Genomic DNA, 25878 nt, shown 5'->3' with positions numbered 1-25878 from the left:
GGTTCTTCCTACCCATGGTGTCCCCCCTCCTCACTCAGTGTCCCCATTTCTTTATGCAAAGGCACAGCTAGCAGTCATTTACACTTTAGTGAGAACATGAGGCTGCTTTTCTTCTTCCAGGGGGATTGGCAAGTTATGCCTCATCCGTAACAGTGAAGAGGAAGGCTTTACATAAGCCCATAGATGGGGTGCGGATGGTTTTGGGGTGATGAGGTGTGTATTCATGACATCTCTGAAATTAAATCCAATTGGCAACTGTCTTTCATTAATGTTCACCTCATTCTAGCTTTGAGTTTAAAATTCTATCCAGTTCCATTTCGCTTACAAACAACTTTTGGAGCATCTCTTGTGCACTTGTAAGTGCAGTCATGAAGTCACTGCTGGTCTGACCTTAACAAGGCTCTAAGTTCCGAGGTAGAGGGCATCCTGGCCTGCTTCCGGCACTCACTACACCTGGGCCCTGACTGGACATATGATATAGTAGGTACTTAAAACATAGATGACTGAATGTCAGGCCACAGACCCGGGACCCAGGCCTGTGCCCTGGAGAGAGACCGTACAGGTGTAACGTCAGGACCAAATCTGCAGGCGTGTGGCTGAATCTCTCCCATCTGCTCAGGGCTGGCGTCAAGAGCACAGCTTCAGAAGCCTTCAGAGAAAATGTGAGCACAGTGGGGTTTCAAAGCTTTTCCAAAATAGACATATCGAGCAGAGGCCACTTTTATTGGGATGGCTTCGTTTGAAGAAAAGGGAAAGAGACAAAGCCAGGAGAGACAGACTCTGCTAACAGATGCAGGCTGGCTCTCTGCCCCATGCTGAGCAGAGAGGGGGACCCTGCCTTCCCCTTCCATGCCACTCATTCCTCGAGACTAAGGTATGTTCAGGCTTCAGTTCACCTTTTTGAATACTTGCTTGCAGACCACACCCTGCACTCTCATCTCCTGAAACAAAAACAGATTCTTGTTATTGGCCAAAGCAAGGTCACATTTGGGGCTCAGCGGATCCGGGGGCAGGGACTTGGAAAATACTCCGTGACTGCTATTTCTCCCCAAGAGTTGGTCTGAACTAGACAATTCCTTGGCGGGTCAGTTGAACTGGATCAGTGGACATCGGTCTTGGCTATGCACTATAGACAGAGCTGGCTGGAGGCAGATGCAGCTCAGAGCTGACTGACAGGACTCTCAGATGCCTCCCTCCGTCTACTATCCTCGACAAGCCAAAGGCTTTAAGAACGTCAGGCCTGAGCCCAGGTCAGAGTCTGTGTGCAGGGCTGCAAGAAATCAGGGCCAGACACAAGGCTCAACCCCCAAAGGGGTCACTGCAGACCAGGGTTGCAAACCAGCATGGTGGTTCCAAGCTTCAGCTGCACATTAGAGTTACTGGGGGAGTTTGAAAAATGCCTGGGTTCTAGGCTACACTGGTATCAGTATCTCAGAGGGTGAGGTCCTGGAATTGCTATTTTTAAAAGCTCCAGGGTAGTGCTAAATGCAGCTAAGAAAGTCCATGCTCTGCCTCCAGGGCAACCCCTGCTGAGTGTTGCCAGCAAGAATGACAGCACAGTGTCCCACACCTGGGAAGCTTTTTGTTTGTTTGTTTGTTCTGGTAGGAGTCTAGAAATCTGAATATTTATGTGACATCTCCCAATTTTTAAATTACTGGCTGAAGAAATTTGAAGCCCATGGATGGCCAAATAAAAGAGGCCTGTGGCCCGCACTTTGCAACCTCTGGCAAAAAGCCACAGAACTACTGAGCTGACAGGGCCAGTGGAGATCACATAACCTACCCTCATTGCTCTGCAGTTGAGGAAACAGAGGCCCAGGAGGGAGAAAGGCTCAAGGTCAGACATTGCAGCCCAGGCTCTACACGAGCCGAGCCGACGCTGCCTCTGAATATGATGTGTCTCCTCTCAGCGCTCACATGTCCCAAAGCTCCTGCAGACCCTGACCTTGGCAGGAGCCCTATGGACTAGGATGGCGTTTTGCAGATGAGGTTGAGGGAAGGAAGGCACCTCCCCAAAAGTACGCGGTGAGTCAGAATAGACCCCAGGTCACCTGGACGAGGCTCCTTTCTCAGAAGGAAAGTAGCTGGGGAGTTCCAAGGCGGCAGAAGGAATGACAGGAGGTCTCTGCTCAGACGGCAGGTGTTATTTTTAGCCCCCCAGAGGCTAAGGCCCCTACTCTGGATTTGGATGTGCTTTTTCCAGACAATGGATAGAGTAGAAGTGGCTTTGACGAGCGATCCCAAGGCTGGAGGACAGGGTGAGTGGGGCCCACACCTGAGCCGAGAAAGGCTTCTCCTCCTCCAACCTAGATTGTACAGATTGTAAGCAGATAGGGTAGGGAGTGCCCGGACATAAAGAAGCCATTTTTGGCCTGAGCCATTTTGTGATCTAAGCCTGGCTACAGTGCTTGCCCTTGAACAGGTCTCAGTAATTACTGATCTTAAGGGAAGTGAAGAACTGCAGGAACCAAGGAAAAGCAGTCAAGTTCAGGGACTTGTTTATCACAGTTTATCACAGTTCAGTGATAAAACAGAGGCTTGGTTCTTCCTCAAGGAATACACATAACCAGCTTTGAGCTCCTCGGGAACTAAGGCCTCCACCCAGGTGGAGGATGGGATTATGATGTGGACCTTTTCTGACCCTCAAGACTTCAATCAATTAAAGCTTGGGGCTTCCCTGGTGGCGCAGTGGTTGAGAGTCCGCCTGCCGATGCAGGGGACACAGGTTCGTGCCCCGGTCCGGGAAGATCCCACATGCCGCGGAGCGGCTGCGCCCGTGAGACATGGCTGCTGAGCCTGCGGGCCTTTGCCCCATTTCAATGCTGAATTCTCCTCTGCTCAAGCCCCTTCATGAATACACATGTGCCCTTGGTTTAAAACTTCCCCAATTTTGCTGTTCAGGGAGACACAGCTTTGGGAAAGGTCCCCGGTGTTCTCCTCACTTGATCCAATTAATAAACCCTTCCTTCTCCGGATCGCTGGCTCAGTTGTATCTTTTGGCTCGACACCCACCAAGAGGTGAACCCAATTTTCAGGTAACAAGATCATGTCTTAAGAAGCTTAGAGAACTCGCCTGGCTCTGGCTAGCCACAATTTGACATCGTGAAAACAGGTATCATTTGGGAGCAAATGTAAGTTCTGCTATCTTCTGGCTGTGTTACTTGGATGTGAGCCTCTGTGTCCTCATCTCCAAAATAAGAACCTTAACAGTACCTGGCCCATCGGGCTGCTGAGACAATGGAAAGAGATACAGAATGTTCCACATCTCATGCTTAGCAGATGCATCTCCTCACCTCCTCCCTCTGATTGGACAAGTGGGTCAGCCTAGACCTTGAAAACACATTGCTCAGTTTTTAAAGTCACTCAAGCATCTTCCCCAGGGCCTTGGAAGTGAAGCTTCAGAGCAGAACCAAGGTCCACCCATGGCGCATACTTCCAAAGTCCATCCAGACACCAACATGACCAGGGCCTCTGGGGCCCAGCTTGACTTACCTACCCCCGTACCCCCGGAACCTACCAGGTGCAGCTCGTCACCCTCAATCCACTGGGTCCAGCCACGTCCCTCCTTCTCGCCCTTCTGCACACACTCGAGCTTGTCCCCGTCCCAGCTCACCGTGGTCTGCGGAGCCAAAAACCACAGCTATCAGTCTGGAGCCAGCAGCCCCTGGGCGCTGGGGGAGGGGCAGCCCCAACCTTGAGAATCCAGGGTGCGCTCAAGTCAATTTCATTTCAGAAAATCTGCAGCCTCATACTCCTTGTCCATCACGTGCTCTTATTAAAGCAGGCAAATTGGTTTTTTTTTTTTTTTTTTTTTTTTTTTTTCGGTACGCGGGCCTCTCACTGCTGTGGCCTCTCCCGTTGCGGAGCAACAGGCTCCGGACGCGCAGGCTCAGCGGCCACGGCTCACGGGCCCAGCCGCTCCGCGGCATGTGAGATCTTCCCGGACCGGGACACGAACCCGTGTCCCCTGCATCGGCAGGCGGACTCTCAACCACTGTGCCACCAGAGAAGCCCGCAAATCGGTTTTAAAATTCACAAAAACCTTCATAAATTTCATTAAAATGGATAATTAGGGGAGAAAAAGTCACTGGGGCGGGAGCTGTCAGTGCAAAGGCTGAGAATGGGGCTGGGAAGGGAGGAGGGGTTTCTGAGGGTTGAGCGCACACGGGGTTTGGGGGTGCGTGACGGCTGCTGGCCTGCATCTCGGTGGTGAGAGGTAGACTTCTTAGAATATCCTGCTCATCCCCAGACATTCATTCATTCATTCACTGTTTCAACCTTTGCAAGGTCTTGGGACACCAAAAAAGAGGCCCCCCACCCGCCTCAAACATCTTTTCACTGCCTGGAGAATGACCTTAGATATACATCACCCTCTGCGGGTACAAACGGCAGCTCTTCCAGGCACTCTCGGCGCTCACTGGATCCTCATGACTGTCCACGTGGAGCATGGGCTAGCATCTCTGCTCTACAGATCAGGCTACGGTACTTGCCACGTCCCCCCACGTGTCAATGGCAGAGCCAGATCAGAACACGGATCTGTGACGTTCAGAGGTCCCCCTCCCCGCTGGACTACGCTGCCTCCCTAGGTGCCCAGCGTCACCAGAGTTACAGACCAGAGGCTGCGGGAGCCCAGAGGAGACTCAGGGAAGGGAGGCGCTGGCAGGAGAAGGCACCAGGCTGGGCTTTGAAAGACAGGAGAGCGAAGCGGAAGCAGAGACAAGCAGGCGCTGGGAGAGAGCGTTTCTCCGCGGACCACGACCAGACGAAGGCACAGAGACTGAACAGCGCGGGGCGTGCTCAGGAAGCTCCTCAGGCAGGTTCCACATTCCAGGGGACCGTGGGGGAAAGAGGAGGAAGCCCCCGGTCTGCCCGCCCGTCTGGCCTCCACCCCTGCCTCCGGCCCCACCTTTGAGCGTTCACATCTTCCCTGAGCCCCGCGTGCCCCGCCAAGTACTGGGCGTGCTGAAGGGCAGACAGACAGCAGGAGGAGGCCCAGCCTGTGCACATGGACCCACCCAGAAATACAGGGCTCGAAGTGCGGAATTTAGAGGGGAGATGGTCCAGGAGCTCCACAGGTCTAGACTGGGACCTGTGTGCAGTGGGCATCTCCCATATCCGCAGCTACCCACCTCCCATCCACATGGGCCCCGCCTCCCCCTGTAGAGGTTAGAACCCCATTTGCCCCTTCACTGTGTGGCTCTGAGCAAGTCCATCACTTCTCTGCTCCCCCCCCCCACCCATCTGTCATGTGAGGTGTCAGAGGCCATGAACTCAGAGGTCTTGGCTTTACAGAGGTAAGGTTCTAGGATTCTTCTGTTCCTGCCATGCTCAGCTGAGAGAACAGGCAGCTAGAGCCTGATAAAGATTTAGGAGAGAAAGAAGAATCTGGGAAATGGGTGTGGAGTGAGTGGGCCTCTCCCTAGGGAGCACCACCTCCCCCTTCCTCCCCAACCCCCAGTCTCACGCCTGAGCTTGTGGATCTCTACCGCCCTCTACTGTTGGGATGAAGAATGCAATGAGAGGCGGGCACAAGGGGGACAGGTGGAGCCAGTGTGCCCCCAGCTCTGCACAGGCATCAATCTGCCCTCTGCTCCTGGAGCCCAGAGGGAGAGGGGCACAGGAGGACCTGGTGGGGGGCAGGCGGTTCCTCTCCCTGGTGCACAGATCACTCGGGGCACATGTCCAGCCCCAAGCCAGAAAGAAGGTCCCACCTCCAAGTCAGGACAGAATGAAGTGAATGTCTGACGAGGTGGGTCGAGGGTAAAGGCCACTAACGACCTCAGGCCACCGACAAGATGCCCATTCACTGGGTGCCTTGTCCATGCCCAGACTGTGAAGGGAAGTGGGGACTGAAATCAGACGGTCCTCAACTTCAAGGAGCTTGTAAGAACACTTGGCCTCCTCATCAACTGAGCTTCTCTTCATGAGTTTATCCAGAAGTCTACCCTGCACACTGAGGGCTCCAGACGCTATCAGAGGCCAAGAGAGACTCACTGGTGCTCAGTTACAATAGATACACTTCTGTCTCTACCGGAAATATTAGAGTCTATGAGCATATTCATACCCTCTGTCCTGGAAAACTTGAGAAATGCTCAAAAAAGAATAGAGTAGTAACAAGAATACCTAAAATCTTGCTTCTTCAGAGATAATTAGATTTTGGTGTATTTCTGTCCAGTCTTTATATGTGTGTGTGTGTGTGTGTGTGTGTGTGTATACACACACGCACACACATATTTTTGTTTTTAAAAAGTTCAGATTGCATCATTTATGGCTTTGCACTCTAGTTTCTTCACTTAATAGAAGCAATTTTCCACTTCAACAGATATTCTTCATAAGCATTATTTTAATTGTTATATAATATTTAGGAAATGGCTATGTAATTTGTAGTGCCCACCTAGCACAAAATGAAAATGAAGCCTCCTTTTAAAAAACGATTAAGAATTTTAAGACAGTGACAGCAGAGCATTAAACCAAGTGAGGGGCCCTTCTGGGCACAGAAGCCTCTGGGACTGCACTGGTCACAGGCCCATGAGGACAATCCTGGTAGTATTTCATTGTACATACATACTTATTTAGCCCATTACCCATTCTTGGACTTTTAGGTTATTTATAATTCTGTGCTACTACAAAGAAGACTTCCTTGTATACAGTTTTGAGCACAACGTTTCTTTAGAATAAATTTCCGGAGGAAAAATTGTCGCATGAAAGAGTGAGCGTATTTTTAAGGCTTTTGATAAGGATCACCACCTTGATCTCCAAAAGGCTCACACCTGCTTCCCTTCCAATGTCAATGTCAGAGAATGAGCATGAAAGAGATGTTCATTAATAGTAAAGCAGGTTAGGTGCTTCCCTGGTGGTGTAGTGGTTAAGAATCTGCCTGCCAATGCAGGGGACATGGGTTCGAGCCCTGGTCTGGTAAGATCTCACATGCCGTGGAGCAGCTAAGTCCGTGCACCACAACTACTGAGCCCACGTGCCACAACTACTGAAGCCTGTGCACCTAGAGCCTGTGCTCGGCAACAAGAGAAGCCATCACAACGAAAAGCCTGCTTACTGCAACGAAGAGTAGCCCCCACTCACCGCAGCAATAGAAGCCCACGTGCAGCAACGAAGACCCAACACAGACAAAAATAAATTAAAAAAAAAATCTAAAAAAAAAAATAGTAAGGCAGGCTAGGGAGATTGGGATTGACATATATACACTTACATGTATAAAACAGATAACTAATAAGAACCTGCTGTACATAAAATAAATTAAATTAAATTTAAAAAAACCCAGTAAAGCAGGCTTTGCTCCTGTGCTAACATGTTACACTTTCGGATTCATTTGGCATCTTTTAACAAGGACCGTTTGGATATAGATAATCAAAATACCTTACCAAAAGAATGATGGATGGTGCAATTTCAGGCTTCATGATAGATCGAGGGATTCAGGGAGCGGAAGGCTCTTTGAGCGCAGAGAACCCTTTCTTAGAGCCCTGCAAATCAGACCCTCAAAGAGAGGGATCCTTAATGCACCAATGCTATGTCAGTGTCCAGAGCAGGCGCTTCCTGAAGCCCCGAGTTCCCGCTGACCCTTGACCCAGAGTGAGTGGGACAGAAAAGACACTATTCTCGTCTGTATTGGATATACAGAGGAGGCTGAGCTCAGAGAGGTTAGGTGACTTTCTCGGTGTCACCCAGCTAATGAGGAAAACAATTTGGGCTGGAACATGGGCCTTGCATGACTCAGTGCCCCCTTGTTTCCCAGGCCAGGCTATGCACCCAGCCGATGTCTGCTCAGTTTTTGGGGGGTGCAGAGAAAACATGGGCATTATGCTAAGACTGAGCAGCCCCCGGGAGGAACACACTTCAGTTTAGCCCAACCATTGCTGGGTGTGGGGTGCTGGGAGCCAGAGTCCTGAAGGCCCCTGGGCTAAGAGATCACCGAAGAGACGGGCCGACAGAGGAGTGCCAGGCAGTTACGGCTCAGTGTGGTAGGTGCTGCCATCAGGGGAAGCACAGGGGCTGCAATGCCCAGGAGGGCCCCTCATTCTCAGAGGAAACACAGCTAGGTTTTTAAAGCGGGAAGGCATCCCAAACAGAGTGAATAACGACAAGCAGGCCAGTGCTGAAGGAGGGGCAAGTACGAGGCTGGGGGGTAGACAGGGTCATAGCGCCAGACTGTAACTGGGACTGTGGCCTGGAGCATGTTTTCAATGCCCCCCGATGCTGCCTGCGCCCTCACATAGCCCCGTGGCTCTGATCTGCTGGGTGGAACACTCCCCAGTGGGCCCCGGTCTGCCCGCCCGTCTGCCGGGCTGTCCTCTGGGAAGCTCAGCTGTAATTTACCCTGGGCTTCAGGTACCTGCCGCCCTCCCACCCTGTATCAGGTTGACCCAGTGTTGTCAGCATCGTCAACAGACCTGGGTCCTCTGTCCCTAACTGTGTGGAATGACCTGAGCCTCAGTGCCCTCATCCACAAAAGGGGGATTCGTGGTACCTGCTATGGCCGACTGTTCCATCGGGGCTCCCAATGGGTCACATGCCATTCACGCCCTTGTGAGGCCCCGCCCACGCTGATTCTGGCCTTGGCTTCGCGACTCGCTCTGGCCAACAGGACAGCAGCCAGCGTGGGGTAACAGGCGCCTTCAAAAGCCCTTGTGCGCTGGGGGCTCGTCCTCTCGGGACCCTCGCCTCTGGGAACCGAGCTGCTGTGCTTTAAGGAAGTGAAGGCTATTCTATTAGAGTGAAAGCCCACATGATAAGCCCCAGACGATGAGAAAGCAGTCACTGCCAGAGGCTGTGACAGTCTGTTGGTCGCCCCAACCGAGCCTTTAGCTGAAGGTAGTCACACGGAGCCGTGGACACTGAATCAACCTACAGCATCCTGAGAGCACGTGGTGGCTGTTTTAACGTATCGCGTTTTGCGGTGGTTTGTTATGTGGCTTTGGATAACTGCAAGACCTACTTTACCAGCGTATGCGGAGGATGAGAGAAAATATACATGAAGTGCATAGGGCTGGCACAGGGGGCCCGAGGTCATGGTAATCACGATGTCCAGAGCTTAGATAAGGCGGGGGGGATTTGCCTGTAGAAGCTGAACAATAACTAGAGCCTTTCTTTTCTAAGTCGGAGATTTGTGAAGAAGTGACGGACAAGCCATTCACCATGGCTAAATGTTTCAGGAGCTCCTTCTTTTCCGGGAGACTTGGATCCAAGAGGAGACCCTGCAGGGGCTGCCTGCTGAGCCGGGTGCCCAGGAGCCCTGCGATGTCTGCGTCCCCTAAAATTTAATTAGTCTTTGTTTAAGCAGAAGATCTATTTGGAGACTCCCCACTGACAGCCGCGATGGCTCTGAAAATGCGATTTAGTTCTCCCACGTTGCTGTTCCACGTTCACATGGGGTGGGCATGGATTTTCCTTTCTAAGCTTTGTACCCTGTGGGAATAAGCCAGCCATGTCCCAGAGGACCAAATTTGTCCTAAGAACAGAAAAGGGGGGCGGGGAGTCAGGGAGGAGGACCATCACCTACAAACAAATGAGAGGAAAGAAGCAAAAGAAAGAACGTTGGGAGGGGGATGTAGCAAACAATGGTCTCTTGTTTTCTTGTGACACAAAACACAGCTTCTGATAACGAGGACTCCTTCTGTGACCTCCCTCTGTGGTGAGCGGCCACCTCTGCCACACCAGGCAAAGTCTGGGACGAGGCTCAGCTTGCCCTGTGAGTGAAGATCTGAAAGGGTCCTTAAGAGGTCATTCAATTCGGTTGCCCAGCTTGGACACTCACCATTGCTTAATCCATTTAATCAGGGTCTAGTGGGGGAGTTTCAGGCAAGAAGATGTTTCTGGTGCTTTTCAAGTGACACAGGAAGGCAGATGCCAGTGCGGGCTGAGGTGGGCATGGTACCAACCACGGGGATAGGCAGAGCTGCCCAGCACCCCACTTCTGGGAACTCCATCTTGGAAATGAAGTCCAGACAAACCTAAGAACAAGGGGAAAGTATGGCCACCTCCAACTCCCCTCCCAACGGTCATTCTCACCGCCTAGACCATCTGAAGTCTGCAAAAGAGCTGGTGCCCAGGGCAGCTGGTTCTAAAGTAAAGCCGGTCTCACTTTTCTATTAAAAACTAATAACCTCCAACACTTTGGCCTTGTCAGCAGCTCTCCCGGAGATACATGCACCAAAAGGTGAGTGAAGACAGCTTTGTATTACTCTGACAGGGGACTGTCACTTCAAAAGCTGTTATCCAGCTCCCCTGACCACTTAGAAACCCGAGCTGGCCCTGGGGTGACACAGAAAACTCAGCTCCCGCAGGCAGCCTGGGGAAGCTGGCTCCAGGGAAGCCTCGAGGCCCCTCACCCTGTATGAGTGACCTATACTGGGAGTGACAGACCATTCCCACTAAATGGACCCATCTCTTGGCAGTGACCTGGCATGAACCACAAATAGTGGGATTCAACTTGGCTGCCAAGAATTTGTGACGTTCCTTAAAGCTCCCGCGTGCCCCAAACATCCACTCTCATGAGCAGGGGGAAAATGGATCAGAGGTCCCCACAACTCGCCCGCCCAGCTCTGGGAGGCCCTCTGCTTACAGAGCCACTTCCCAGAGGGCTGGGACTGGACCTTACTGCCTCTGTGGTTCCAGAGCCAGGTCCTCAGAGGGGAGGTCTTGTCCATGGTTGTTCTCCTTGCAAAGGGCAGAGCCAGGACTGATCCAGGTCTGACTCCCAAGCCTGTGCTCTTTAAATTTAAGGGGAAAATTGAAAAACCAGACAGTGATAGACACTTTCTAGCATGACGTGAATCGCTAAAAGATACAAACTGGCCATTCCTCCTGGAGCTTGATGTTACAGTGTGCTTCACCCTTTGAGGGTTTCTGGAATAACGAGAAGGTTCTCAGCCTCCGGTGCCTGTGAAATACGTGGGTGGGCAGGAAGGGCAGGGAAGGTAACTGAGGACCTGCCAAGTGCCGGGTATGGTGCTGGGGGCTTTCCACCTCAAGATTTAGAGCCAATCAAAATTAGGCTTGTTAAGTAACCAGCCCAAGCCTCCTTGGGGTTAGGGCTTGAGCCATCATTTGAACCCAGTTCTTTCTGGCTGAGTCCATGAGCTGCCCTGCCTGGGAGGTCAGGTTGGGTGAGCCTCTGATCCTTTCCCAGGGGAATGGCAATGACCTGAAATCAGCACATTTGGGGGAAAAGCCGATTCATTCTGTAAGCATATTAAAACTAGATTAATGAGGCCTTAAAACACGAACGAGTAACTAGGCACATAAAAGCCATTAGAAGCAACAGCTACAGACCAGTAAAGCCACAGCAGGCCTTCGTGCGCATGGGCAAATGTGATTCCAACACCATGAAGAAGCGGACAGCAAATGATAACACGATTCTTAGGACAAACTAAATGATAAAATGTTAAGACTCATGTTGACATGAAATATTTTAAATTCCTTAAACATTCCAGAAAGTGCCCAGGCTTAATTTTAAAACAACAAACCGTCAGAGAGCTCAAGGTCCCATGAGGCCAAGGTTCTGGATGCGGGGGGTGGGGGGGAAGTGAGGCTGGAGAAGGTCACAGGGATCCTGTGGGACTGGGCTCGGTCATTGCAGGGGCCCAGCACTGAGGGTGGCCCTAAGGCTGGGCTGGACCCAAGCTCTGCCGTGGAGCAGCTCAGGCTGGAGGGAAGACACGCATGTAAACTGGCATCAACAGCACCTGTGTGTTGTGTGCTGGGTACTTCCCGGTGTAAGTAATAACAGCACTGTCATTATCACCATCACCGTCATCACCCTAAAATCATCTATTTGATACTCACTATGTGCTGGGCAGGGTATTAAAGCGTGGGTCACATCAAGTTGATTCTTTAAACCTCCTGGAGCAGTTATGCTTCTCCCCATTTTACAGATGTGGAGACTGAGGCATTAAGGTCACCCAGCCATGAAGTATGGAGATGAGGTTTGACTCTACAGCCCATGCTCTTGGCTACTGGGCTCTGCAGTTCCCTGGTCTAAGCTGACCCTTGAATGACCAGTAAGACTTTGCATCATGGTTCTGCATAAGGAAGCATCATTCAGCAAATGCGGGTGCCACACCTGCACACCAGCCTCGTGTGCTAGAAATAGAGGCAGGGAAGGTGAGGATTCTGTTCTCAAGAGCTCACAGACTATTGAAGACAAGCAGACAGAGAATTCCAGCAAAACGGCAAGTGCTGGGTAGAGGCAGGTGATGGTGATTTTGGAAGTGGGAAGGCACCTCGTCCGCCTCTGAAGTAGAGACAGAGGTCCATCAGGGAAGGCTTCCCGGAGGAGGTAATGCTGGAACCGACACCAAAACACATCAAGAGAGTTAGGTGAAGAAGTAGAAACTGGAAAAGAGGAACGAGGGAATCCCAGGCAGAGGGGACAGCCTGCACAGATGCAGGGAGGTCAGGGGCTGCATGAGTGAGGCTTCTGAATGGGCTTTGCCAGGCTGGACACTCCCCAGGGAGTGTGATCCTGCACCTCCGCCCCTAGAAGTTACCAGCATCTCTTCTTCCTCACTTCACACCTATGTGGCTCCAACCGGCCAAACCTGGTACAATGGAAAATCCAAATATTTGCTCAGCTGGCGGGCGGAGCTGGTTTTGCTGCTTGGGCAAGTGTAAGAAATCGGCCTATTCTCAGGTTCACCTGCAGTGGGGGTGGAATAAAGGAGGGGCCGTCCTGCCAGAAGGTGCTCAGAGGGGCTCAGGAGGGCAGAGCCCACCCAAGGCCTCATCTCTTCCACGAGAGCCTCTGGCCGCTATCTTTTATCTTTCAAGGCGAACAGAAACAAACAGTTCCCAGAAGATAAAAGATGGTTGTTCCGTAACCAGGGAAGAGAGAGCAGGTCAGGATCTCTTGACCAAGAGTTCTCTGGGCTCTGGAATCCTTTTATTCACTGTAGGATACCAGCCCCTACCTTAGAATCTATGGCAGAGAAAATGCACATTACCATTTGTTGAATCAACAGAATGAATGAGTGGCAGAAAACATTCTAGGCGTACTCTTGTAATTTACACCTTTTTTTAAATGACAAAATATCCCAGGCGTATGTTTCTTCGTCCATAGATTAGTCTTATATACACAAGTTAACCACTGGAGTGACATTAGCCCCGAGTTTCTGAGGCCTGGAGCGCTTAGTCATCATGCCAGGAAGAGCATGAATCATGGTTTCAACCCCCTTCGCCCCAGCTCTGAACCCATGTCCTGCCTGCTGCTCCCACATGAACACCTTGCTGCCCTGGATGCCACTGCCATTGAACCTGGCAGGCTGTGGGGCTCGTCTGGCCAGCAGACAGCAGCTTGCCTGACTGAGCTGGGCGTTCAGGAGGGACCTGAAGATGGCCTTGGATAGAGGCGGGCCTGAGCTCCAATCCATCCCCACCTCTTCCTAGCTGGGTGACCCCAGCAATTTACCTTTTGAGCCTCCATTTCTTCATCTGCAAAATGGGGCTAATGAGTCCCGCCACAGAACAGAGCCACCAGGATGAAATGAAACAGGGGGTTGCAAGGACCTGTTGAAGCTCTGGACTCTCAGTAAGCACTGGTTTCCCCTCCGCTCTTGGCCTTGCGGCCCACCCCACTGCCCCGCACCGTCCTCCATCAGGGTGGAGAGGCAAGTGCCCTTTCAGGCCAGCCTCTGCACATGTAACCCCGCCAGCTCTTCTCTGGATGGCCAGCTGTCCCTTCACACATCGCCACCTCCAGAATTTGTCTTCTGGAGCTCACAGTTTACACGGCGAGAGAATTACTAATAACAGCTCGGATTGATGGAGCAGTTGACTGCAGGCTTTCTTGCGTCTAATCCTCATCGTGAAGTAGCTTGTGAAGTAGATCCCTTACTTGATAATAACCCCCATCTCACAGACAAGTGAAGGCACAGGGAGGTGAAGTAACTTGCTTAATGCCACCCAGTTTGTAAGTGGCGGAGATGGGATTCCAAAGATGACAGTCTGGTTCATGGACTGAACCGGTTATGACACAGCCGGACTGCCAGGTCTTGCCTCAGAGGGAGATGGGCTGTGAACAAGTAAGAGCTTAGAGGAGGGCCAGGAACAGCTGCCCTCAGCCCGGAAGCCGCAGGTCTCGGCCAGCAGCACCAAGCCTGGCACATAGTAAGCATGAGAGACATTAACTGTTATTATTATTACAGGCGAGAGATATTCAGAAGATGGGGAAAGGGGAGAGAGAGATTAAGAAGCAGAATCTACGGAACTTGTGGACTGATTGCCCATAAACACTTTCCATTTATCTTCACAGCAATCACTTTCATGGCTACCTAGTGGTCTACGGAATTAAAAACCCACAGTCACTCTAACGGCCTGTGGTTCCTGGGCACCAGCAGAAGGCAGCCTGTTCTGTAAACCACACAAAGTTGGGAGTCAGAGAGATCTGAAGTTCAGTCCCTGGGCTGTAGTAAACTGGGAGTGCGACCCTGGCAGGACCTCAGGTCCCTGTCTGTTAAATGGGAGAGTAGCCCCTCTGTGCTAGGATTGTTGGAGGGCTGAATACATAACATATATCAAGTACTTTTGGAGGTGGGTGCAGGGCTGAAGGTGAAGCCCTGCGCCACTCCCAACACTCTGAGGCCATCCTTTCCCCCTTCAACTCACACGCCAGCCTCCCACGCAGGGCCTGCCTTGGGTGGCAGGCAGCCCAGGGAGGTGGAGTTCCCACCCTGCCTGCAGAGGCCCAGCTCCAGGCACCACATACCTTCTCCCACCCCCACGGAGTCCTTGTGGGCTCTGCTGCTACTTGAGACCAGCCAGAAACGAGAGCCCAGCCCTGACAGACCTGCAAACTTCAGCCAGAGAATAATATTCCAACTCCCACTGTGTACTCACCGGACATCAGGCACTGTGGTCACAGCTTAGTTTGCATAGAGCACACTGAACTTTTCTAAAGCATCTTCCACCCGACGTGCTCCCCCACTGAGATGTGGAGTCCATGTCCCCTTCCTTGGGAAGACGGGTGGGCCTTTGTGACTGCTTCAACCAACAGAGTATGGCAAAATCCTTGCTATATGACTTCAGAGGCTAAGTAGATTATAAGAATGTCATACACTCTGCCTTGTTCTCTTGGCCCTCTCGTTCTTAGAACCCGGCTGCCATGTTGTAAGGAAGCTCAATCAGCCAGTAGAGAGTGAGTATGAGTGAGCCATCTGGAAAGTGGACCCTCCAACACCTCACGGACATGGCATGCCGCAGGGACAAGTCATCCCCTTTGAGCCCTGCCCTAACTGCAGATTCATGAAGAAAATAAACAACTGTTATTGTTTCGGAGTTTCGGAGCACTAAGTTTTGAAGTGGTTTGTTACATAGCAATAGAAATTTGAAATAATTCATCACCACATTTAATTTTCACAACATCCCATCAGTGGTGCTACCTCTGGCTCGTTTTCACAAATGAGGACACTGAAGTCCAGAGGGATAGAGTACCTTCCCCAAGGAAACACAGTTGGAGAGTGGACCCAGGATTCAAATCCATGTTCATCTCAAAGCCAAGGCTCCCCGTTGCTCTGCTGTATCCCACGCTTGTCCAGCTGAACACACTACTGGTATCACTTATTCATGGGCTGCTGCAAGTTTGGTGTCCCCAGGCAGACTCCATCCACAGGGACTGCATCCCTTCACTCTCATTCATCCCCCATAACTGGGCACCCTTAACCCCAGCACAGGCTTATTACACTGAATCATGACGAGAATATCACTGGAACCCGGGTGTGGGCCAGCCCACTTCCTCATTTCTCTTTCTTAGTAGTTATCACAAGCACGATCTTTGAACCCACGGCATCAGCATTAGTCAGGAACTTGTTAGAAAAGTTCTTGGTCCCTACTCTAGACCTTCTGAATCAGAAAGTCTGGATGTGGGGCAAGTTCAAGTCTGAGAACTACTGCTTTAACTACTTACATGGTTTTTAACCTATGATCTGTGGGCTATGTATGTCATAGGATGTTTTTAGGTGCAAGTGACAGGAAACCAGTTCAAATAGTTTCAGGGGAAAGAAAGGGCATGTATTTGCTGGTTCAAGTACAGACGAAAAGTCTCAGAATGGCATTAAGTGTCAGGAGTTCCAGCAACCCTCCGATGCTGAGGTTTCTCTCTCTCTCTCTCTCTCTCTCTCATTTCTGCTTATCTACCAGCCTCATCTTATTTTTTCCTTCTGTTGGATTTCTGCATGCAGCCATGGAGGGTGGCAGGAACCGTACGACTGGCCCAGTGCAGGTCAAACGCACAGTCATGGGACAGGCCACGGGATACTGTCATGGCCCTGGTTTAAGGTGCTCATCCCAGGAGACACAATGTACTGGGATTTGCAGCTTCACCAGAACCCACAGGTAAGTAGGGGTCATTCCCACCAAATAAGGGGAGCTATGACGGTCAGAAAAACAAACAGCTGTAATCCTCCGGTAAACATCTGGCCAACACAAGTTCGCTTTGCCTGCAGTCTAGGGTATCAGAAGGGCTTTGCCCATTTATTGCACATAGTATTGTGGCTTCACCAGGCCCTGCCTTCTGTGCTATCACCATGGTCCTCAGAATTTGCTGTGAGCCAGGTGAAGCAGCAATCATGGTGCCCATTTTGCAGATGTGAAAACAGAGGCAGCGGGTCCAGTCATTTAAGGTCACTTTGTTAACTAAGTAATAGAGGAGGATTTGAAACCAGATGTCTGACTCCACTACCAGCACTCCTTCTCCACACCCCCAAGCCTTGTCAGTACTGTCTGTGCTCACCTCCAGGTTGCGATGAGCCTCACAGTAAGGAACTCAGCAGAGCTCCATAGGAGACCTTGTAATAGCTTTATAAATAAACTAGTTAGAACCCTTCCTCTGCCACCAGCTGGCTGGATGACCTTGGGCTGAAAAGGTTCCTCAACTTGGAGCCTCAGATTCCCGTCTGTAAAATGGGCATCATGATACTCACTGAACAGCATTTGCTGTGGGGACCAAAAGAGAAAAAGTGCTAAAATCATCTGGGACAGGCATGGCACTCAGTCAGGATTTAGCGCGTTATTTTCCTTTGTTCCTGCCTAACAAAAAACAAAACCTAACAAACAAGTGTGATTCTTGAAAGTTACTTTGCGAATTTTATTTGGGTTGCTTTAATTCTTCCCTTTGTAATCCTCAAAAGTATGCTGCTGACACCGATTTCAAAGGTCGAAGAACTTTAGCTAAGACATGAAAGAGACTCCGTGTTTCCTTCCTGGAAAAGACCCTGCCAAATGCTGGGGGCCTGATCTGAGCAGGGGCGGCTCTCAGAAGGCTTCCAAATCCAATGGCATTCTCAGCTCTGCAGCCCAGGGAGTGAATTCTGCCTTTGGCATCGTGTTTTTTAAAATAAGAACCAAAAAAAAAAAAAAACCAAACCTCTTTAATGAATCAAGAATAGGATCAGAAGAAAGCTGGCAAAAGAATTTAAATCAAAGCATTAACAGCAGTTTGGTAGATATCATGTATTACCATACTTAGATGAATGGATGGATGGAGGAAGGTAAGTCAGGGAGGGACGGGAAGGAAACATGTAAGTGCTGATATGGAAAGATGCCTAAGAAATATCATCGAGTGAGAAAACAATGTGCTAAGAAGTAGATTTTTTTTTCTTTCTGTCTTCCTTCCTTCCTTCCTCCCTTTCTTCTTTCTTTCTCTCTCTCTGTCTCTCCCTCTTTCTGTCTTTTTCGGCTTTCGATACAAATATTGACAAATCACCTTCTCAATAACTACATGGCTGGATGGCTTCTATATTCGAGGAAGATTTCTGCACAGATCCACCAGAAACAGTAACAGTGATAACCTCTGGGGGGTGGGAATGAGGCCAAGTAAGGGAAGGGGTCCTTTCCTTTTCAGTCCACTTTCTCCTGTGCCATTTGAATTCTTTTTTTCCTTTTACAGTGAAAACAAAGAAAGCAACAGAGGGCTGGAAGTGGAAGGCAGGCTCTGTGGAAGGGGTCATCCTGAGTTCAAGGCTGGAGATGAAGCCAAGGCCTCAGCCTGGGAGGAGGTGCTGGCTGCTGAGTGAACGTAGCTGCCTCCCCCAGGGAAAACCTGACCTGGTGTCCACAGGGACGACAAATGGCCCTTCTGCCCCCACCATGCAGAGCCAGGCTCCCGGCTGGGAATCCTGTGGAGGCTCGTCTTCTCCCACAAAAGCTGCTTGTGCCGGGCGAGCTGGGAACCAGGAACCCGACCATTCCTTGTGCCGAAGGGCTCCCTGGCCCCGGCGTGGGGAACGGTATTTGAAGCGAAGGAGCATCTCCTTCTTGGAAGGTCCCCACCCTGCCAAAGCCTCCATCTGCTAGATTCGATAAATAATACTGGTTTCAAACTGGGCCTGAGATTTCACTTTAATGGATAAAGGCGTGCAGGAGGCGGTGGAGAAAAGCTGAGTCCAGTCTTGATACACTTCTACCAAACCCACAGCCCCGGCTACTTGTGGTCATGTAAAGATCTGAAGAGAAAAGACTGCAAATGGGAGCTGAGCGATCCCGGCTACACAGATCTGAGCCCCTCCACCCATCAGCCTGGGGAGAGACCGCAGAGCCATTTCAGGTGGTTCTGGGCATGGACTACCGTGTCCACAGGGGTCCAGCGACGGACTAAGCCAGCATGGGGCCCTCTACACCTGAGTGTCTAAGAAACATCATGAGTGTTGTCCACTTTTTACAGAGACACAGGTACAGAGAGGTTTCTTTTCTCCAAAGCGGTGGTTCTCAAGGTTTAGTTGCACCAGAACCACCTGGTGGGCTTATTGAAACCCAGATTGCTGGCCCCGCTCCCAGAGTTTCTGATCCACCAGGGGTCTGGCTGGAGAATCTGTGTTTCTAACAAGTTCTCACGCTGCTGCTGCTGCCGCCGCCAGTCTCAGCTTCGGGAACCACTGCTCTAAGGAACACACGGTGCAAACAATGACGTGCGGCTGTTTGATCCTTGACTTTAGGTACCAGGGTCGGGGGAGGGCTGTGGAAGAGTGGAGAAGGTCCCATCTTAAAGAAGGAGCTGCGACAGTGTCCTGGGCATCCACAGGGTGCAGGAATAAAAGGGCACCCAGCATTTTCAGCAGTCCTGATTTTACTGGGGTACAAACAGCCGGAAATATGGATTTTTCTATGACATCTTACAATCTTTGGCAATCATTGGCAACTGGCTCTTAAATTTGTCAAACATTGTGTGAGCCAAACAAAACACATCTGCAGGCCAGATTTCATCCTCTGGCTGCTGTTCCAGAAGACAGATAAGGTTCCCACGGAAAGAGGCAGGAGCAGAGCTCTCTGAGCCTCCGGGCCCTTTGCGGAGGATGGCAGCCTGACCACGCCCCTCCCAGAAGGCTCCCTGGGGCCTGTCGGGGCCACATCCAGGCTCCCCACTGGGTCCTCAGCACTGCCCTCTTTCCCAGCCACACCCCGCACTCTGGCCACATGAAGTCTTTGCAGACTGCACCTCTGTCCCGGATGAAACCCCTCCCAGCCAGGCCTTTTCTGACCTCTGGGCCTTTGTGCACATGGTTCCCTTCGCCTGAAATGCTCTCCACATCCACCCTAATTCTTACTTGTCCTTCAAGGCCCCCTCAGCCGTCACCTCCTCCCGGGAGCCCTCCCTGACCACTGCCTGTCCCCCATTCCCCCATCCCTGCCCTCCTAGCCTGCTGTGCTTCCATCACTGCACGGGGCTTTAATGGCCTGAGGCTGTGTCTGTCTCCTCCACTGGCCTGGGTGCTCCAGGAGGCCTTGCTGCCTCTGTGACCCCGGGCTTGAGCCCAGGGCTGGTGTGGGACAGGTCTGAAATAGCACCTACCAAGTGCTGTTCTCTTGGCCTTGGCCTTCCTCTCGTCCCCTTTCTGTTTGCCTAATTCCTGCCTATCCATCAAGCCACTACTCAGACTCTACTTCCTGTGGGAACAGCCCCTGACCTCCCAGACCCGGGGGGCCCTTCTCTGCCTGTCCTTCCCCATCAACACACCATCTCAGTATGAGTGACTGCTTTGGTCTGCTGCCCCCACTACACTGAACTCCACGAGGGCGGGACTCTTGTGAGATTCATCTTAGTAACGCAAGGGCTGCAAAGACAGAGTGAGCACCACAAAATGCTTATAGGACCAAGAAAGGAATGAACAGAACAGGCGAGCAATGAGATCCTTGTAATGTGCTGGGAAGTACATGTTAGAATGAGGCCAACCTGATGCTGAGAGCTGGCTTCCTCCGGCCACTGCTCCCGGCTGGTGGCTGCAGAGCACGGGGAGCAGAAGGGATAGTAGTGCACTCTCTTTGGCAACCACCTTGCCCAGGACCCCACGAGGGGGGTCCCCGAGGAGGGTCCCCGAGGACCCTCCAGGCCTTGGCCATGTGGTCTATTGCAGGCAGCTCCCCTTCATTCACAAGCACGAGGCTGGACAGTTGCCATCATTCTATTATTATCCTAGGCTCTCCCCCAGCCGTGCTCTTCCCTGTGGCCCCCTCCAGCTGGGCAGCAGGGGAGAAGGGCTTCTCTGCAGTGCAAGGGCCAAGGGAAGGCCAGAGCAGAGGGCCGTCCATCCTCCCAACAGGCAACAGCACGGTTAGCTCACGCCATCTATAATACTTGGGAGGGGGCTGCCCTGAGTCCTGGGACAGCAAAGGTGACCACGAGTCCTCATACAATGTCATTGAGTTTGCCCAGCTGCTGGGCTCCCTGATCTGTTCACTTACCACTGTCCTAATGCTTAATGGCCAAAAAAAGAGGGGGGCCGTGTGCCCCTTCCTTTGTGTCCAAACCCATCCCTTCCACCTTTTTTTTTTTTTTTTTTTTGTGGTACGCGGGTCTCTCACTGTTGTGGCCTCTCCCGTTGTGGAGCACAGGCTCCGGATGTGCAGGCTCAGCGGCCATGGCTCACAGGCCCAGCCGCTCCGCGGCATGTGGGATCTTCCCGGACCGGGGCACGAACCCGTGTCCCCTGCATCGGCAGGCGGACTCTCAACCACTGCGCCACCAGGGAAGCCCCCCACCTCTTTTTTGTTACAAGTAAGTGGAGAAGTCACCACCTCCAGAATTCCTTCCAAGATGCCCTCCTCTGGAGCTTCCCTTTGTCACCACTGATCACACTGTGTTCTGACTGTGTGTGCGTCTGTCTCTACCACAAAGACTGTGAGTTCCTGGACATCAGAGATTGTGACATGTTCCGCTGGGTCAGACCGCATTCAAATCCTCCCTCTGCCACTTCCTTAACCTCCCAAGGTCACCCAACAAGAAATCCTGCCTTGGTTTTCTTATCTGTAAAATGGGGTTGAAACCAGCATTGTGAAGATTCACTGAGTTAAAATAAAATGGGAAAGGTACTTCAGCACTTGAAGAGTACAGGCATACCTCATTTTACTGCACTTCAGAGATATTGTGTTTTTTACAAATTAAAGGTTTGTGGCAACTTTCATCAAGCAAGTCTGTTGGCACCATCTTCCCAACAGCATTTGCTCACTTTGGGTCTCTGTGTCACATTTTGGTAATTCCTGCAGTATTTCAAACTTTTTCGTTATTTGTTACGGTGATCTGTGATCAGTGATCTTTGACATTACTATTGCAAAAAGATTACGACTTGCCAAAGGCTCAGATGATGGTGAGCATTTTTTTAGCTATAAAGTAATTTTTCTTTTTTTTTTTTTGGCCGCGCCACCTGTGGGATCTTAGTTCCCCGACCAGGGCTCGAACCCGTGCCTCCTGGTTTAGAGGTGTGGGGTATAAACTACTGGACCGCCAGAGAAGTCCCTAAAGTGGTTTTTAACTAAGGTATATACACTGCTGTTTACACAGAATACTACTGCACACTTAATAGACCACAGTATAGTGTAACCGTAAGTTTGATATGCACTGGGAAACAGAAAACTTCGTGTCACTTGCTTTATTGGGATGTTCGTTTTATTGCGGGGGTCTGGGGCTGAACCTGCAATATCTCTGAGGTCTGCCTATATTAACTAGTGTTACTAGGTGATCAATAAATGTTTCATACAGTAATGGATGAGGGTGGGAATGAAACAGCGAAGGCAATTAGCCAGTAAGTACAAGCCAGCACATTCCACAGGTGGCAGTGACCCAAAATACATAGAGATGTTTGCTGTGCCCTGCAAGTACCTCAAGAGTGGGCTGGCACGACCTGACATTTCCCTACAACAGTAGTGTTTTGTCCCCACAGTGGCCTCTGCAAGGATCCTCCCTGGCGGCCGCCCCCTCTTCCGCCACCATTCCGAGCGCAGACTCAGACACTAACTCAGATCCCCTTCAGATGAATCAACAAGTAGGGGGTGAGTCATCCTGGCCCGGGGTTCCTCATGCCCAGACACCGGCACTCCTTCAACCACAGTTCTGACAAACCCCAGACACCTGGCTTCTGCAAAGGGTAGCCACAGAGGAGCCTGGCCCCGAGCGGGAGTGTGGGCCTCAAAGTGCAGTCTCTGGAATCTCCTCTGGGAGCCTCAGTCATTGTAAAATACGGGATTACTAACCCCTCCCTCACGGGGCTGTGGTGGAAGACAGCTGGCACAGTGCAGGGCACGGAGCAGACTCTCAGTAAAGGGTAGGAGGGGGAGGGGAAGAGGCGCCTGGGAGAAGCTTATCAGTAAGCAAAGCAGCTCCCTGGGGGTGGGAGTGAGCTAGCTCTGGACCCAAGACTGGGAAAGGGAGACCCGGAGCACCCTGACCTCCCAGCGACCCCAAGAATGTTGACGGAGGCCCCGGGCTGACCTTCCAGAGGCTGCTGTGGTGGCGCTAATTGGGGTCTCCGGGTCACCAGCTTCCCACCCTTGGGGGCAGGGGGCTCACTCCCTTCCCCCACTGTTGCCTCCTCTGGCCTGGGCTCCTGCGGCACTGACCTACTGAGTAGGTTGTTGGCTGCAAGCTTCAAAGGAAGCTCGGGGCAGTGGAGGACAGGGTAGGGAAGGGGGTGGCCAGGAGCCACACCCCACTTTGGGGACGAAGAGGGGCAGGTCAGAAGGCAGGGTGACGGTGCCCCCTGCTTCCTAGAGTGGCTTCGTGCTAGGTCCTGTAGGAAGTTTACACTTCAGAAGGGTTGCCTGTGTTTCATCTTGCTTTCCTCCCTTCTCTCCTTCCTCCCTCAGCCTACAGTTCAGCCAGACAAGAGAGTCAACAGATTTGCCTGGAATTCCTGCCCAGCCCCTCCCTAGCTGGGTCACTCTGAGCATGTTGCTTTGTCTCTTTGAGACTGTTTCTTCATCTGTAAAATGGGCGTACTGAGACCTCCTTCAGAGGTTGTTACGAGGATTAGATGAAGGCAAGTGTATAAATCACCAATGCCGGGACACAGGAGAGACTCAACAAACCACAGCTTTCATTTCGGAGGGTACGCTTGATAAGTCGAGAGCTGCCTACCTTGGGGGCTGGGAGTGTGAAGATCTTGGACCCCTAAGAACACAAAGGCGCTTGCTCCCCTCTCAGACGAACTAGCCCTGCCTTCGGTCAGGACCCCTGGGCAACAGATGCCCAGGTGTGCGCGAAGCCTCACCATGCACTTGCGGTCGTCTATGCCCGTCAGATCCTCCTCAAACTCCTCCCCGACCTGGAAGTCCATGATGTAGTTCCTAAAAGTGCTCAGCGTCCGGATGATCATGTGGTCGCCGTCCTGCACGATCTCTTTGTCTGGCTTCAGCAAGTTGGCGATTTTGCGCAAGGCCACATTGACATCTGCAGGAAGTGCCGGGCCAGAAAGGAGCAGAGAGTTGACTGGAAAATGCAGAGAACTGTTGCCAAGGTAGCGGGCCCTAGGAGCCCGCTTCTCCCACCCCCACTCCCCTAAGAAAACCATCGGGGTCCTCTGCTCCATTAGCAAGGCCTCTGCGTGCAGCTAGCTGGTCTGTCTTTTTCTTTCTTTTTTTCTTTGCTTTGTTTTGTTTTTTTTTTTTTTTTACAACAAAGTTTTCTACCCTTATGCTAACCTTTTGAAAACTGAAGCTAGCCAACCAAGCCCAGCTTTCCTAATGAAATTATCCACTTCGAGAGCCAACCATCAGACATTGACCACCGTGAACCCTAATAACCCCCGTCCTCCAATTCGCACTTGCTGTACCCCTGGAGACGCCCCTTCCCCGGTCGGGGTGCTCAGGACGGCGGCTTGGCTGGCGGAGGCAGGCGGGTGGGCGGCCGGCTCGGGAGGGCGCCGGGATCCCACCCCCAGCTGCCCGGCCGGGCGCCCCGGGCAGAGCGCGGCGGGCAGCGCTTACCCAGCGCGCGCAGGTACTCCTCGAAATTCTCGTTGGCCAGCATCTTCCAGTACCCGGTAAAGTCGACCGGCATTTCAGGGGGCGACTTGGGCCGGACCGGGACTGAGCGGGTGGGAGCAGATCTGGGCTCGCGGTGCGATCCGGGTGGTGGGCGGCCCGGAAATGTGCGCCCTCGGGGGGTAGGGGCTCGTGGGGCGGCGACAGCTGGATTGCAAGCGCGCACAAAGCCAGCGGGAGGATCCACCGTAGCTGTCGCTCCTCCCCCCTCAGCGGGGCGGGGCCGGGATGTCGGAGGGCCAGGTTGTCCCAGGCCCGCCTCCGCCTAGTTCAGACCTTCGGTTTCCTTCCCTAGGAAGGAAAAGGAGATGGCGGTGGAGGTGAGGGGTGTTTTATTGTTTCCAACTTTTCGGTACCTGCGGGATTCCTTCAAACGCCTTGAACTTCTCACATTCAGCGGCCACTTGAGGGTGGGGAAACATTCTCCTGCGTTTGCTGGAGTAATTAGGGAAAGAGACCACTTACAGGCTTACAGCGCGGGTGGCCGGTGGGGATCCAGGATCCAGAAAGCTGGGCAGTTCAACTCCGGGAAAGAAAAGTGGGGCACTCCCCACATCCCTCCCCCCAAATAAAGCAAGGCCGGGGGACTTCCCTGGTGGCACAGTGGTTAAGAATCCGCCTGCCAATGGAGGGGACACATGTTCCATCCCTGGTCCGGGAAGATCCCACTTACCGCGGAGCAGCTAAGCCCGTGCGCCATAACTACTGAGCCTGCGCTCTAGAGCTCGCGCGCCACAACTACTGAAGCCCACGTGCCTAGAGCCTGTGTTCTGCAACAAGAGAAGCCACCACAATGAGAAACCCACGCACCTCAACCAAGGGTAGCCCCTGCTCGCCGCAACTAGAGAAAGCCCGCGCACAGCAACGAAGACCCAAGACAGCCAAAAACAAAAAGTAAAATTAAAAAATAAATTAATTAAAAAATAAAAATAAGCAAGGCTGATGTTGCTTGAAGTAAGTATGGTTAAAAAGAGGCCCTCTGCAGAGTGAAGTTTGAGATCCACTGCTTTATGCAAATGTAAGCAATTATCAATACACTGTTGACTTTCCCCTCCGCTTTCACCTAGTGGCAGTACAACACTCCACAGTGTTGTGCGCTTAGCTTTTTTCACTTACTCTGTTCTGGAGACCTCATTCTTTTGCAGGATATTCCATTGTGCATCCAGCTTGTCCCCCACTGCTGGACATTTATGTATATATTATTTTCCGATCTTTTACTATAAGAAGCAGTACTGCAGTGAAGATCTTTGAGCACATCTCATTTCTCACCTGGTGGGTATGTCATGGTGTTTTAAAACCTCTGTCTTTGCCAGCAAGGAGATGACATAATCATGTGGGTTGACTTTTTGACCTCTATTAAAGACTAAACAACTCTTTTAAATTGCTTTTTGCACAACTCACAGCCTAGATGACAGCAGGTACATTCTCCTCCCACTCTAGCTCTACAATGGCTCCAACCCCACCCCCTCCCCGCCCACCCTCCCCAGGCTCTTGTGAGTCCTCACACTACATCTGGCTGAGTTAGGAAAAGATACCTCTTCATCAGAGTAGGGGCAGCTTCATCCCAGGGAGTGGCTTGGATTTCAGCCTCTCTCACCTGCCCTGCTCCACACCAGGATTTCT

At 51.8% G+C, this 25878-nt stretch overlaps 1 protein-coding gene across 1 annotated transcript; it reads right to left on the bottom strand.

The window, feature by feature from the left end:
* Positions 1-704: 704 nt before the first annotated feature.
* Positions 705-24424, bottom strand: RBP1 (retinol binding protein 1). Its single transcript, XM_030873364.3, has 4 exons — positions 24199-24424; positions 23484-23662; positions 3518-3619; positions 705-941 (listed from the first exon to the last, which is right to left on the bottom strand). Exons 1-4 carry the CDS (start codon positions 24269-24271, stop codon positions 888-890), a joined length of 408 nt encoding a protein of 135 aa, XP_030729224.1. The 5' UTR covers positions 24272-24424; the 3' UTR covers positions 705-887.
* Positions 24425-25878: the final 1454 nt, after the last annotated feature.

Source organism: Globicephala melas, chromosome 4, assembly GCF_963455315.2.
Source record: "Globicephala melas chromosome 4, mGloMel1.2, whole genome shotgun sequence".
NCBI lineage: Eukaryota > Metazoa > Chordata > Mammalia > Artiodactyla > Delphinidae > Globicephala > Globicephala melas.
This window is presented reverse-complemented; position numbering and strand designations above follow the sequence as displayed.